This window comes from Lissotriton vulgaris, chromosome 5 (genome assembly GCF_964263255.1).
Source record: "Lissotriton vulgaris chromosome 5, aLisVul1.2, whole genome shotgun sequence".
NCBI lineage: Eukaryota > Metazoa > Chordata > Amphibia > Caudata > Salamandridae > Lissotriton > Lissotriton vulgaris.
In genome coordinates this window covers 73,847,080-73,862,738 of record NC_141693.1, presented here as the reverse complement: position 1 = coordinate 73,862,738, position 15,659 = coordinate 73,847,080, and the positions used below count along the sequence as shown (strand labels likewise).

Here is a 15,659-nt window from a genome sequence, read left to right as displayed (position 1 = left end):
TAATGTATAAATATTGTACTCTGTGAATAAAGTTCAGATGACGACCCTTCCTGAACCTTAGTGGTGATGGAACCCGATTCTCCCTTAACTGCAGTTATTGAAATAAAGCCCTTTTGAATCGGACTCCACGGACTCTGCCTCTCATTTAATGCATGACCCTTTGTTTAAGTATAGAAATTATGACAGGGTAATATTTTATTTACCACACCGTGGTAACTCCCTCCTCCTACGACGTTACGTAGAACTAGATCCTGTGGAAGCAGAGGACGAAGGGCCGTGTTTATCTTCCTGACATGCGAGATCGGGATCCTAGAGCTTGCAGGTAAGTGGGTTCCCTTGCGTTGTAGGGGCCAAGGTCGTGTCTGGTTCGGGGTCCCCTCACATCCCCTTTCCCTTGCTGTCTTTCTAGTAGGGGGCTCCCCTTGTGGGTAACGGGAGATGAAGTCCACATTAACATGTTCCTTCCCTGTTCGATGTTTAGTTTGGAATCCGTATGGCTGCAAGGCTAGGAACCATCATAACACCCTCTCATTGTTTCCTTTGTTGCGAGCTAACCACTCCAAGGGTGCATGATCTGTATATAACATGAATTCGCGTCCCTCAAGATAGTATTTCAAAGAGTCAATTGCCCATTTAATGGCCAGTACTTCTTTCTCTATGGCTGCGTAGTTTTGTTCTCGGGGAAACAATTTTCTACTGATATATAAGATGGGCTTTTCCTCCCCATGCCTATTTTTTGTGAGAGCACAGCTCCCAACCCTTGGTCGGAGGCGTCGGTTTGTAATATAAAAGGCAAGGTATAATCAGGGCTATCCAGTACGGTGTCAGAGGTTAGAGATGCTTTCAACAGCTCAAATGCTCTCGTTAACAGGGGTAGGATTTCTCAGTCTCTCCTCGGTTTTGACTGTCTTATGGAGGAGGTCCGTCAGAGGAGCTGCTGTTTGGGAAAACTGTGGTATAAACCTGCGATAATACCCTAGCAACCCTAAAAAGGCATGGAGGTCCCTTGCCGTCTGCGGAAAGGGGATTTGGGATATTGCATTCAGTTTCTTGCTTTGTGGTCGTATGACACCTTCTCCCAACAAATAACCTAAATACTTCACAGTTTGGGCAGCTAGATGGCTCTTTGCAGGATTGCTTTTTAACCCATGCCATCCGAACGCTTGGATAACCTGATACAGGTCAATCAATCAATCAGTGACACTTATAGAGCGCGCTACATACCCGTAGGGTCTCAAGGCGCTGGGGGGGGGGGAGCCGCTACTGCTCGAACAGCCAGGTCTTCAGCTTCTTCCTGAAGGAGAGGTGGTCTTGGGTCAGGCGCAGGTCGGGAGGGAGGGAGTTCCAGGTCTTGGCGGCCAGGTAGGAGAAGGACCTTCCTCCTGTAGTCGCTCTTCGGATGCGGGGGACGGCGGCGAGGGCGTGGTTGGCTGATCGGAGGTGGCGTTTGGGAGCGTAGAAGTTGACTCGGCTGTTGAGGTAGCTCGGGCCTTGGTCGTGTAGGGCTTTGTGTGCGTGGGTGAGGAGGCGGAAGGTGATTCTTTTGTTGACGGGGAGCCAGTGAAGGTCTCTCAGATGTCCGGAGATGTGGCTGGTTCGTGGGATGTCGAGGATGAGTCTGGCTGAGGCGTTCTGGATCCGCTGGAGTCTCTTCTGGAGCTTGGCGGTGGTACCGGCGTAGAGGGCGTTGCCGTAGTCCAGTCGGCTGGTGACGAGGGCCTGGGTGACGGTCTTCCTGGTCTCGGTGGGGATCCACCAGAAGATCTTCCGTAGCATGCGAAGGATGTTGAAGCATGCCGAGGAGACGTTGTTGACTTGCCTGGTCATGGAGAGGGAGGAGTCCAGGGTGAAGCCCAGGTTTCGTGCATGGTCTGTCGGTTTGGGTGCGGTGCCCAGGGCGGGAGGCCACCAGGAGTCGTCCCAGGCGGAGGGAGAGGAGCCCAGGATGAGGACCTCCGTCTTGTCCGAGTTCAGTTTCAGGCGGCTGGTCGTCATCCACTCGGCTACCTCTTTCATCCCTTCGTGTAGGTTGGCTCTGGCGGCGGCGGGGTCGTTGGTCAGGGAGAGGATCAGCTGGGTGTCGTCGGCGTAGGAGATTATGCTGAGGTTGTGTTTGCGTACGATGGCCGCGAGGGGGCTCATGTAGACGTTGAAGAGGGTGGGGCTCAGAGATGATCCTTGGGGGACGCCGCAGATGACTTCGGTGGCCTCTGACTTGTACGGTGGTAGGCGGACTCTCTGTGTTCTTCCGGCGAGGAAGGAGATGATCCATTCCAGCGCCTTGTCCTGGATTCCGACGTTGCTGAGGCGCCGTACTAGGGTGCGGTGGCAGACCGTGTCGAATGCCGCGGAGAGGTCTAGGAGGATGAGGGCCGCGGTGAACAAGATGTTGTTCCCACGTTTCACTATAAATGACAATGTCATCGATGTATGCCCCAGCATACTTTTCATGGGGCCGCAAGATTATATTCATGGCCCTCTGGAAAGTTGAAGGTGCCCCATGTAGCCCAAAGGGCAACACCTTAAAGTGAAACAAACCGTCAGGGGTGGAAAATGCGGTCTTTTCTCTATCCTCAGATTTCAGGGGTATCTGCCAGTAACCTTTACATAGGTCGAGGGTACTGATGTACTTAGCCTTTCCGATCCGCTCACTTGGGAGAGGGTAAGTATCAAATTCCTAGATCTTGTTCACCTCCCTGAAATCAATGCAAAAATGCACCGATCCGTCTGGTTTCTGTACCAATACTATTGGGGCATTCCACTCACTAGTGGAGGGTTCTATTATATCCATCCCCAACATCTGTAGTACTTAATTTCTAATGGTGTCTCTACGGGCCTCAGGGATTCGATATGGACGAAGTCGCACTTTTTTTCCTGGCAGAGTTTTAATGGAATGTTCCAATAGAGTGGTTCTCCCGGGAGTCACCGAGAAGATCTCTTGTAATGGCGATAATGACTGAACTAACTCAGTTTTCAATGAGGTAGGTAATTTAAGATCAATACATTGGTCATATAAGGGTCTGCTCACCTCTATGTTCCCTACGATATTTGGTAGGGGTCCCTCCCATTTTATAATAGATTAACATGATAGATTTGTGATGTCCCTCTCTCTTTGTCAAGTTCTATTCGATATGTAACAGGGGTCACTTGTTCTAACACAATATAGGGCCCTTGCCATTGTCCTGGAAGTTTGTGGTCGTCGGAGGTCATCATTAATAATACAGCATCCCCCACATCAAAAGTTCTAGGTTTGGTTTTCTTGTCATACTGTGCTCTTTGTGCCTCTTGAGCCCTTTCCAGGTTGTTCCCGACTATGGTACGGATCTGTTCCAAGTGGGTTTTAAGGTTACTCACATATTCTATTAAGGGGGTGGTAGTATTAGGCTCTGTCTCCCATTTTTCCCGTACCATATCCAACAGGGATCGTGGTTGATGTCCATACAAAAGCTCAAACGGGGAATACCCCGTGCTTTTCTGAATTTTACAGCGGATGGCATACAAGGCTAAGGGTAACATGTCTTCCCATTTTTTTGATTCCAAAGCCAATAGTTTTTTTAGAGTCATTTTAAGAGCCGCATTGTAACGTTCAACCAGTCCATCCGCCTGGGAATGGTATGCCGCAGTTCGGATTTGTTTGATACCCAACTGGGTACATACCTGTTTCATTAGTTTGGACACGAAAGGGGTCCCCTTATCAGTCAGGATCTCTTTCGGGAACCCTACTCGAGAAAATACATTGATCATGGCCCTGGCTATGCTAGTTGCATTAGGATTCCTTAAAGCAATGGGTTCCGGAAAGCGTGTAGCTTAGTCCACTAGGACCAGAACGTATCGACACCTGGAGGGCAAAAGAGGTCCGATAATGTCCATGCCTACCCTCTTGAAAGGTTCATCAATGGCAGGTAGGGGCTGGAGTGGAGCTCTAGGGGGTTTAAATCGGCTATTTTCTTGACAAATGGGGCACTCTCTGCAGTATTTTTTTACCTGACTGTATATTCCGGACTAATAAATGACTATGAGCCAAATATAGTACCTTTTCTCGGAAAGGGCCAGGGACTAATAATTGTGGGAATTTAGTGCTTTCAGGTTTTTGGTATAATACACAAACACATGCTATCTAAATGAGGGTCTAAGGGCTACTTTAATGACTCCATACTGGACACATGCCCCCAAAAAGAACTACTTTCAACAAAAGGTATCCAGGAGTCACAACCCTGTTATCATGCTTTAGACTAACCACTATATGACTAACAATTTAAATTGTGAGTTGAATACAATTAATGTGTAAACACCATCTAGACACTCATACATATGACATACAACCAAGGCAGGCCATTTTTCCCATCAGTTGTCGTTCTGTGCCACCACTATTACATCATTTGGGTTCTCCTTACCCAGGAGTTAGTATGAAGTCCGTCACCCTAGTTGAAAGGTGAGGACTGTATGAGTTAGGAGACTGATGTTGGTTTTAGTGTTGTTGCTGGGTGGTGTCAGTATGGTGTTGGTATTTACAACTGAAAAAAAGCAGTGCAAGTGAAAATGAGTGAAGTGAATAAAATTAGGTGGAACTGAGTAGAATGAATATTTTAATGTTTTCTCTCAGACCCCTAAATTTAAAAACAGGTGAATAGTGAAAAAAAGTAGATTTAACATAATATCTACTCTGCAAGTGGTCAACATGTTTCTGCATATAGGTGGAGGTAATCCTATGCTTTCATCAGGACCAAGATGTTGCTACTGCTGTATATTATTAAGTGAAAAAGAATAAAAGGAAGAAATATCACCTGTTTGTCAGGTGTTGATTCTCCACCACAATCCAATTTCTGTGGGGATGGCGCCTCACCTAACCTGGCTGCAGCTCAGGTAAATAAGGAGCACCGCTCTCTCCGTCGGTGTCTCCCAGCGTCCCTCTGGGCTGGAACAGAGGGACGCTGTTCTAGCCCAGAGGGACGCTGGGAGACACCGACGGAGAGAGCGGTGCTCCTTATTTACCTGAGCTGCAGCCAGGTGAGGTGAGGCGCCATCCCCACAGAAATTGGATTGTGGTGGAGAATCAACACCTGACAAACAGGTGATATTTCTTCCTTTTATTCTTTTCCACTTAATAATATACAGCAGTAGCAACATCTTGGTCCTGATGAAAGCATAGGATTACTTCCACCTATATGCAGAAACATGTTGACCACTTGCAGAGTAGATATTATGTTAAATCTACTTTTTTTCACTATTCACCTGTTTTTAAATTTAGGGGTCTGAGAGAAAACATTAAAATATTCATTCTACTCAGTTCCACCTAATTTTATTCACTTCACTCATTTTCACTTGCACTGCTTTTTTTCAGTTGTAAAGACCAACACCATACTGACACCACCCAGCAACAACACTAAAACCAACATCAGTCTCCTAACTCATACAGTCCTCACCTTTCAACTAGGGTGACGGACTTCATACTAACTCCTGGGTAAGGAGAACCCAAATGATGTAATAGTGGTGGCACAGAACGACAACTGATGGGAAAAATTTCCTGCCTTGGTTGTATGTCATATGTATGAGTGTCTAGATGGTGTTTACACATTAATTGTATTCAACTCACAATTTAAATTGTTAGTCATATAGTGGTTAGTCTAAAGCATGATAACAGGGTTGTGACTCCTGGATACCTTTTGTTGAAAGTAGTTTTTTTTCGGTATAATAACCCATTTTTAATAAAGAAATATGGACATACTTGTAAGGGGTCTTCAGAAGGCAGGGCCTGGTTCCAAGCCTCCTGTAATAGCGAATCTTCTCTTTGGGCCGCATGAAAGTTCCTGTCATTTTCCCATGGGTTTGGTTAAATTTGAACCAGTAGGGCTTGTATAGGCTTCTTTTTCTCTTCTCTTCTCTGATTTTTAGTTCTCCTCATTTCTGAGTTAGGCCATTCCGGGTTGTTGTCTTGCGAGAAAGGGGCGATCTTCAACCAATTATCTTCTCCTTGTCCATTTTGTTTGAGCAGTTGTGAGAGATGGGGATAGTCACTTCCTAATATGGCTTGTTCTGGTAATTTAGGAATGAATAAGTCCAACTTTGAGTCAGGATCCAGGTTCTGTAGCGTGTTTTATCTGAACGGGAGTGGTGGGATACTGCTTTGTATCACCATGAACACACCGTATGTTCACAATGCCCTCCGCTTCTCCTAGATCCATATTTAAGTCTTGGGGTCGGATCACACTCTGCCTACATCCGGTATCAGCCATTGCAGTCATGGTTTGTCCATTCACTGTGATATTGTGCCGGAAAGAGGGTGATTGTTCATCTGAGGACTGACAACAATAATTCCTTGTAATTCCTACCTCCATGGGTTCTTCCTTTTGTGGACAGAACTGTGCTATATGTCCCATGCTTCCACAGTTAAAACATTGAGGTCCAGGAGGGGGTGTTCTGATTAAGGGTGCACTAGGTGCTCTATACACAGGGGGTCCATACACAGGGGGTCCATGGACAATGGTTACAGGATCAGGCTTTCTTATCAAGGGCGGGCGGGAAGGTGGTCTGTGTATTCCGCTGACACCTCGTTTCCAAGGGGTTTCCTCTCGTCCTTTTTGGGATTCCTGGGCTCTACTATAGGCACTTGCAATCTATACGGCAGCCTCAAGAGTAAGGTTAGCATGTTGTCTAACCCATTTCTGAATGGGTGGATGTAGTGAGAACAAGTATTGCTCTAAATACACCTTGGCCATGTTCTCTTCTTTGGTGGCAGTGGTGGGCTTTAACCACCGGTCAGCCATATATTTTACCCTAAAGTACAGAGCACGGGGAGTTTCTTGTGTTCCTTCTTTGATCTGTTTGAACCTCATCCCGTAGGTTTCTGCGTCTACTCCTAACCTCTCCAGAATACATTGTTTTATCTCTGCATATGGGGTGACTCCTTGGATATTCGCAGCTTGTAGTTCTCCAGACAATAGTGGTCCTAAATATTGGCCCCATTTATCCATGGGCAAGGCTACTGCTAACGCCATTCTTTCAAAGTGATTAAAGAAAAAATCTGGATCTTCCCCGCTTACATATTTTTGCTAAATAACACAGGGCAGAGTGCTTGGGGCTCTTTGTTGTCCCAGGGCATCCGCGATTTCCCCATGGCAGTGTCATGTGATTGGCCTTGTTCAGAGATGACTTGCTGTAACTTTCCTCTGTCTTCCTCCACTACTGATAATAATTTCTCCATTGCCTTTCCTAGGCTTTCCTGGTTTTCAGCCATGTTAGCGAGCACAGCCTCCATGTCTCCGGCGTATCCCACTTCTGACACCACTTGTGGGAGGGCGGGCCGGATAAACAGACGAGGAGGCTGTATGTAGTGGGCCAGTTGAGATCTTTTATTAACAGTTTGTAAGATGGTAGGCACACAGTTAGTGGGTTCAGTGGTTTCCTCAGGATCTTCGGAACCTTAACCTTCCAAATCTTCTTCTGCCACACTGTCTTCTCCTAGGTCAAGGTGTCTCTCACGGAGGCTCATGAGAGGAAAAGAGAGAAGGAACCGTCAGTCCTGTTCACTATCCTATGCTTTTACTCTATGCTATCTCGTCACCAAACACCGTTTGTGTCATGCTAAGGAAGTCTTGATGAGGCTGAGACAAGGGTATCCTTATCGTGACTAGAAAGGAGTTTTTTAAAGGAGAGGTAGGCTGTACTGGGATTGAGACCTAGGTCTGTATCGACCCGAGTCAACAGGGTGGTATTCAAATAGGGGTGGAAGAGATCATGCACTCAGTCAATTGCGGCCGAATAAACGAGGCGATTCCAAAAATGGGTAGGGTCGTGAAAAAGGCATGCCATTAAAAGAAACATTTGTGCCCGCTGTGTCCCCTCTGCGCCTGCAGTTTCCCCCCCCCTAACCACCCCTCTGCCTCTCCCTCCCCTCTCGGTCCCGAGTGACTCACCGGCTCCGCCGCAACTCTCCTCTGAGTTGCGGCCGCTCTCCAGCCTCCTCCTGTGGGGTCCACCAATCTTCACACCACGACTCGTCGTCTTCTTCGTCTTCTCCTCGATGTCCTGCAGCTTCGCGTCCTCTCGTCTCTCCGTCTCTTCCGGCACTCTGGCTTCTTTGCGCCTCCTGAAAACTGATTCGCTCTTTTTCTCCGCCCCCGGGTCAGTCCTTCCGGGGTAACTCCCTCCTCCTACGATGTCACATAGAACTAGATCCTGTGGAAGCAGAGGACGAAGGGGCGTGTTTATCTTCCTGACATGCGAGATCGGGATCCTAGCGCTTGCAGGTAAGCGGGTTCCCTTGCGTTGTAGGGGCCAAGGTCATGTCTGGTTCGGGGTCCCCTCACATGACTGTTAAGAGTAGAGTAGAGGTTAAAAGCAAGATGCCAGCCCGCAGTATAGCTTTGGTTCAGAAAGGGGAAGATTCTGGTATTCACCTGGCAGCAGTTAATGAGGGAGGAGAATGTATGAAAAGGTTGTTTTTACGAGAGAGCTAGCCAGTATTCTTTCAGAACAAGCGCGCCTCTGTACGCAGGGAAATGAAACAAGAAGTTTTAAATAGTTGTGAACCTTGCGAAATGGAATCTTTGCGAATGTTGTTTTAATGTAATGAACTGCATGTCATGGTAAGGGTTAATAATCTTAGAGGTTATTTTTGTGACGAACTATAAGTGGCATCAGGTTGTTAATGAAAGGTGCTGAATTTATTTGGAGCTAAACGTACTTTTGTTAAAGATTTGGGCATGGAAGTAACAGTGGTATTAGTGGGTACGTGAGGGTAATGGGGAAGGGATTGGTGTAAACATATCGGTGTAAACGTGTTGGGAACAAGCTTGGTTAACAGGGAGTGTGGATTATTGAAAATATGATCTTTAAGGATGATGGTTGGATTTCAGTGGTTTAAAGTAAGAAAGTCATTATTTATGTTGATCAAGATTGGTCAAATTTATGTGTTTGTATTTTTAGGATGCCCCTGACGAAGGGAATCAATTTTCCCAAAATGCTTTGGATTGAGTAATAAAATCATGGTATGTGGAAACTACGTGTGTTCCTGTGCCTTTTGTGAATATCAACGCTCAGCATTTGATATGGATAAAATGATTTTAACAAAAGTCAAGTTTGGAGAATAAATAAGTAAATGGTGAAAATTATGGATAAAAGTTTGAAACTCATTGGATTTATATAGTGCTCTGGCTGTGCAGCTTGGTGGGACCGTTATCTGGTTCCCCTGTGTCTTAGATCGTACATAGCAACCATAAAATTCTACCCTTATAAGAAATATGTGGCATTTCATTTTGTTGTGAGCTTAAAGGACTTTCTTTCTTAGTAAACATGAGAACTGAGCTAGATATAACATTATTGTGTCTGTTGATTGACTGTTGAGTTCTGAGTGATTGCACCTCCCACTAGCTCCGTCAGAAGCCTTTGACTGCTCAATCTCACTATCCTGGGAGTCAAGTGCAGAAAGGGATGTCCTTGGCCCGTTTCCGAGCCACAGTAGTACAGACCTCAGGGCACGGAGGCAAACAACCTCAACCAACATGATCATTAGCTCCTCTCTGACCAGTGCCCCTCCAACCACTAATCCTGGTCTGGTGTGCAGAGCTGTGATCTGGTACACAGTGTTTTTCAGCAATGAACGTGCACTCAGATGAGCATACTATCAGGAGGTATAGCGACAATTGATGAAACAACCACTAAAGAAAAACATTTCAAAATAATTGTGAGAGAGTTTATCAGATACCATAACGTTTTAAAGGCAATGGCTGTCTTGTTACCTTTATCACTATAGATACCCCAGTTGAACACTTAAATATCACGACCAATGGTCGTGTCTGAGTGGTGATAAATGGGCTCCTCTGCTGAAGGGGCTTCCATGTTACAGACCTGCCCTTTCTTCCAACCTGAGGGAGGGTTAAGTGCACTAGTAATCCTGGGACATTCCAATTAGGTATGGCCTATCCCTGTAAGAGAGATCAAATGAAGACATATAATGTGACACGTCAAACCATGGCTGATTAATGAGACTGTTGCAGAAAAACCTTGCAATGTGGACGAAGCAGAACAGAGAATGCCTGAGGTCAGTGCCTAATTTATTACAAAGTAGGCGCCAAAGCCTTTTTCGGGAGGCCACTGCCGCCTGTACCTCCCACAGCACCTTCCAGCTCTATCAAAGTGTCCACTTCACATTCAGAACACCCATCAGCCACAGACACCAGCACCCGCTCCCGTGTAGAAACAACCAGAATCACGGACGACCAGCTTACCTCTGCACTCAGCAAATCCACCCCAACCATCGCGCAAAACGATGACCCCAACACAGCAGCCCGAACCCTGCACAGATGGATCTCAGACAGCCCCAACACCATAGCCCACCTCAAGAAAAACAACAACACCCATGCCAAGAAAGCCAAATGGTTCACCACCGAACTTCAAGAGACCAGACCCACCTGCCGCCGCCTCGAAAAGGCCTGGAGGAACACAAAATCCACAGAAACTCACAACTTCAGAGCCGTGAAGGAAAAAGGCGACTGAAGACAGACTCTCCACACACGCACACAACAGAAAAGAACTCTTCAACATCATCAGTGAGTTCGCCCAACCCACCAGTGAGTCAACTAACATCCCTCCCTCAAAAGACCTGCGACAAACTCAGCACTTTCTTTCACCACAAAATCAAGAGCATCTATGACAACTTCGACAAAGACAACCAACACACGGACCTCCCACCAACCACCCCCGGCACCATGAAGCCCACAATTGACATCTGGACAGCCCTCACCACGAAGGCACACTGAAGACGAAGTAAATCCACTCTGGGCCTCCATGGACCCCGGCCCCCACCACATCTTCAACAGAGCCGCCGACACAATCATACCCATGCTCTGCCACACCATCAACCGCTCCCTGGCGACCGCCTCATTCCCAGACAACTGGAAACACGCCGAGGTCAACCCCCTCCTGAAGAAACCCTCAGCGGACCCCACCAACCTCAAAAACTACAGACCCATCTCCCTGCTGCTGTTCCCGGCGAAAGTTATGGATAAAGCCATCAACAGCCACTCGCCACCTTCATCGAAGAGCACAATATCCTCGACTCCTACCAATCCGGCTTCAGGAAAAACCACAGTACGGAAACCGCCCTCCTCGCGGCAACAGACGACATCTGCACCTTACTGGACAATGGAGAAACCATAGCCCTCATCCTCCTCGACCTCTCAGTAGTACGCGACACAGTCTTCCACCGCACCCTAACACACAGACTTCATGATGCAGGGATCCAGGACAAGGCCCTCGACTGGATCAGGTCCTTCCTTTCTGGCAGAACGTAGAGGGTCAGACTCCCCCCCCCCCCTTTCCTCTCGGACCCCACGCCAACCACCTTCAGAGTCCCGCAGGGGTCCCCCCTCAGCCCGACGCTCTTCAACTTCTACATGGCTCCGCTCGCCCCCATCGTCAAAACCTATGGACTCAGCATTGTGTCATACGCAGACTATCCTCTCCCTATCCAACAAACCCAACACCATCAAACAGAACTTTCGAGAAGGCATGGAAGCCGTCGCCAAATGGATGAAAAACAGCTGGCTACAACTCAACACCAAAAAGACAAAAGTACTCATCATGGGCCCAAACTCCGACACCTGGTGGCCCCCCCACCCTCGGAATATCCACCCACCCACCCCCACGGACCACGTACGCAACCTGGGCACCATACTGAACTCCGAGCTCAAAATGGACCACCAAATCAACTCAGTCTCTTCCTCCTGCTTCCGCACCCTCCGTCTCCTACGTAAGACCTTCAAATGGATCCCTCTTGAACACAGAAAGACTGTCACTCACGCCCTGGTCACCAGCAGACTTGACTACGGCAACGCACTCTACGCCGGAATAAACGAAAACCTCACCCCCAAGCTGCAGAACGTCCAGAACACCGCCGCAAGACTGGTCCTCAACCTGCAAAACACTGCCACATCTCCCAGCACCTGCGCACACTCCACTGGCTCCCCATCAAGGCGAGTCATATTCAAGATGCTCACCCACGCGCACAAGGCCCTCCACGACACCGGACCAACATACCTGAACAGCCAACTCAAATTCCACGCACCCCAAAGGCCCCTACCATCAGCCCAGCTCTCCCACGCATTGGTCCCATGCACCAGGAAAACCAGATCAGGAGGCCGCTCCTTCTCCTTCCTCGCGGCCAAGGCCTGGAACGCCCTTCCGCTCCACCTCAGGCAGACATCATCACTTCCCATCTTCGTAAGAGACCTCAAGACCTGGCTCTTCGACGGATCCCATCCTTGACGGACAGGAACCTGCACCCCCCCACCCCCCACCCCCTTGAGACCTGTACGGGTGAGTAGTCGCGCTTTAAAAAACAACTGATTGATTCATTGCATGACAGTACCAATGCAAGTACTAACCATCACACTCCAACAAGTGTGACAGATCAGACTATTCCAGGCCCCCAAAGCTATAATAAAGGCTTGGGCTGCCGATATTCTTCTTCTTCAATATATATTAACTTATTAAACACTCTTGCTGTGCTCATTTCAAAATTAGATAGACTGCGCCACCATGTGGTGGACTGTCACTAGAGACAGTGATGACAATTAAGTGCAGGTGCTGAGCATCGGAAACCACTGTTTCAAATTAAGCACTGAATTCAGCAGCTGAAGTTCAACTGTACCTATGTAATTTCCAGAATTTGAAAAGGTTATGTCCAGAAGAAGAGAATGTACATGTTCAGAAACATGTTAAGATTGTAGGGCATTTGGTTTACGATTAAGGAACTATTCTTGGTTTAAAATTCATCATCACAATGTTTATTACCTAGATGAACTCTGTTGAATGTTCTGTGCTTCGACGATGTATATGCAATATCATATTACATTGCAATAACCTTGGTTTAGGAAGGGCCTTACACCAGGCTTTCTGAGTCTGGTGGATGGATAGATAACTCCAGATCCACGCATACACACACCCACAGAGGTATGCACTCGTATAGATGCACACATTAATGTAAACTCTCACAAACAAATGCTTGTCCAAACTCACAAAATCAAATCTTCAGTCCATGCATACACAGACTCACAAAGGCACACACTCAGAGACACACCCATGCATTTGCATACTCACATGCAGATGATATGATATGATCTCACATATAACTCCCGATCATGGCACACAGAAGCACACACAGGAACAGATGCACACATGCATTTGCACACTCACGAATACCGCAAGACCTTGTGATATGCAAACCCACAGACAATCATCCACATAAGCCAGTACAAACCAACAGCCAATAAATCCAGACCAAAGCTTACACAACCCTCAAAAACACATACACACAAATATGCATGTATATTTGCAAATCCGTGGCTATCAATCCATATATGCACACACAGGCAAACACTCTTCTATGCCCACACAAATATAGATGCACAGACATGCATGCACTCCCACAGATAACTCCAAAAGTATCCATACAAGACCACATTCTTTGACACATAATAGGGAACATGCATGCACACGTGCGCTCACATATGCAGGTAATACTCACAGCTAGATAATGCCACGCCTGTGCACATATGATCTAACTGACACCATGTAAGTACTACCTTAAGATCAGAAGAGTAATTCTTGTTTTGGTTTAGTTTAGGATGAGGCCTTGGCTCATTTCAGCCTCAATATCCAAGCACAGTGACTCGGGTCAGTATATTTATCTGGTGGGGACCATGATCCAGTCTGTAGGGTGACTCATCAGCCTCTGTGTGTCCACACAAAGACATAGTCACAGACATACAGAGACACAGCCCTCACTGCAGCCACTCACCCTCATGGATTCATATTGTTGCTCTTCCTTGACTTTGGACTTCAGAATATATTCCTCCTCTTTCTTCAGAAGACGCAGCCACTCTTGAAGTTTTACCTGCAGAGATGAGAGTGCAAGAAATAAGTGTAGATCCGTAGAGTACAGTCTTACTTATAAAAACAAGCATTTGCAATGCAATAGGTCTCGCCTTAGTTAAGATTAAGCTATTAACATTGCAAATGTTTTTTTTGTTATTTATGTGTTGTTGTGGGTATTCTGCAAATCAATAGTTATGTTATTGGTAATGGCATTAGTTATAATTATAATATAATTATAATGGCTTGGAACACGGGTGCTCCTTCATAGACGGGTCTGGGCTCTCAAGTCAGTAGAATACCTACTTAAGGTTTGCAAGCATGAGAGCTAGTGTTCCGGGGCAAATGCCTTGTGGGAACTGAGAGAGATCGGTTTTCAAACATATTGCCATGCACAAGCCATGTTGCCTACAACAGCTAAAATCCGTCTCGTAGTTGAGACCTAAGAATTGTGCTTATGTAAAACTGGTTTCCTGGGAGTCAAATGAAAAACTTGCAGGGCAGAACGGACAAGCGATGCTTTACTCCTGTGCAGTTCTCTGCAGCGTCTCTGGGAAGGGCAGGAGTACAGCTGGTGTGCATGTCACAGGGCGGAGTGGTGCAGAGCGAAGAGATATAAAGAAAAAGAGGCATCAGTGGGAGGAGGCAGAAGAAATAATGGGCACTGGGGTGGAATCACAGAGAACAGGGTGGAATCACTGAGGATGGGGGTATGGTGAAGCTACATCGGTGTTTGGGGTAAACAGTGCATTGACTCTCCATGAAGCAGACACCCTATCTCACGCTTGTGTACACGCAGTGCAGCCAGGCTGCCACACAATGGTGCCACTGTGTTTCCTCGCACGCGCTGCCTGCAGAGGCTGCCCAGCATGGCGGATGCTCGCGCTCCCCGGTCTCCTGTACGTACCTGTTTCTGAAGCCCTGCTTGCGCTGCCTCGGTTTCTTCCCAGCCCACCTGGAGTCTGTCTTTCAGCTCCTCCGGTCCTCGCTTTTTAAGCCTAGCCCCACCTGGGACAGTCAGAGTGAGTGTAATCCTGATAAAGGAGTTCGCCAGGAACTCGCGCAGACGGACCCACCCTAATAGGATCACTCACTGCGCACACCGTTTCCTAGGAACACAAAAAAAATAAAACACATCCCACGGCGATATACTCGACAAACTTTTTTATAAACCCTAAAAGTCCAGCATCGCTCGCACCTGAAATTACAGGTAGTGCACGAATGACAAGAGAACAAAATCAGACTTAGAAACAAAGAGAAACTGCATAATATCAATGAATCAAAGCCAGAAAGACACCTTGCACCTGACCCTCGAGTTTCTTCAAGTTCCCGCCGGGCCGCCTGCGACGACCCGGAAGCGGTTGGGCAGCCGGCCAATCGCAGCGCGGCCCCAACCGGAAGTCCCGCCCCCATCGCGGCGCGAGAGAGAAGCCACTGTCCGAGGAGCCCCGAGGGCTCCTGATCGAGTCCCGGTCCCGAGATGGGGGACCGGGTGAAGAGCGGCCGGGCGCATGAAGAAGGCGGGGCTCTCATGTGGTGAGAGTGCCCCGCAAAGCGCAACCGCCGCCCGAGAGGCACGCTGAGCACCGCCAGAACAGGTGAGTGTGTTGCGGAGGAGGAGGGGTGAGTGGGGGTGGGGTGTGCGCGTGTGTCTGTTGTAGTGTGTCTGTGCGTGCGTGTGTCTGTCTGCGCGTGTGTATGTTAAAGGGGGGGTGCGTGTGTGTGTATGCAGTGTGTGTATGTGCAAATGCGTGCGGGAGCCTTTGTGTGAATGCGAATATTAGGCA

At 47.7% G+C, this 15,659-nt stretch overlaps 1 protein-coding gene across 1 annotated transcript in view; it reads right to left on the bottom strand.

The window, feature by feature from the left end:
• The window catches only part of LOC147710223 (E3 ubiquitin-protein ligase TRIM39-like), a 150,818-nt gene that overhangs the window by 117,357 nt on the left and 17,802 nt on the right, over positions 1 to 15,659 (bottom strand). Inside the window, exon 2 of the mRNA XM_086920903.1 lies at positions 13,799 to 13,894. Within this exon, the coding sequence (XP_086777029.1) occupies positions 13,799 to 13,894 (96 nt within the window). The remainder of the gene's footprint in view (positions 1 to 13,798; positions 13,895 to 15,659) is intronic.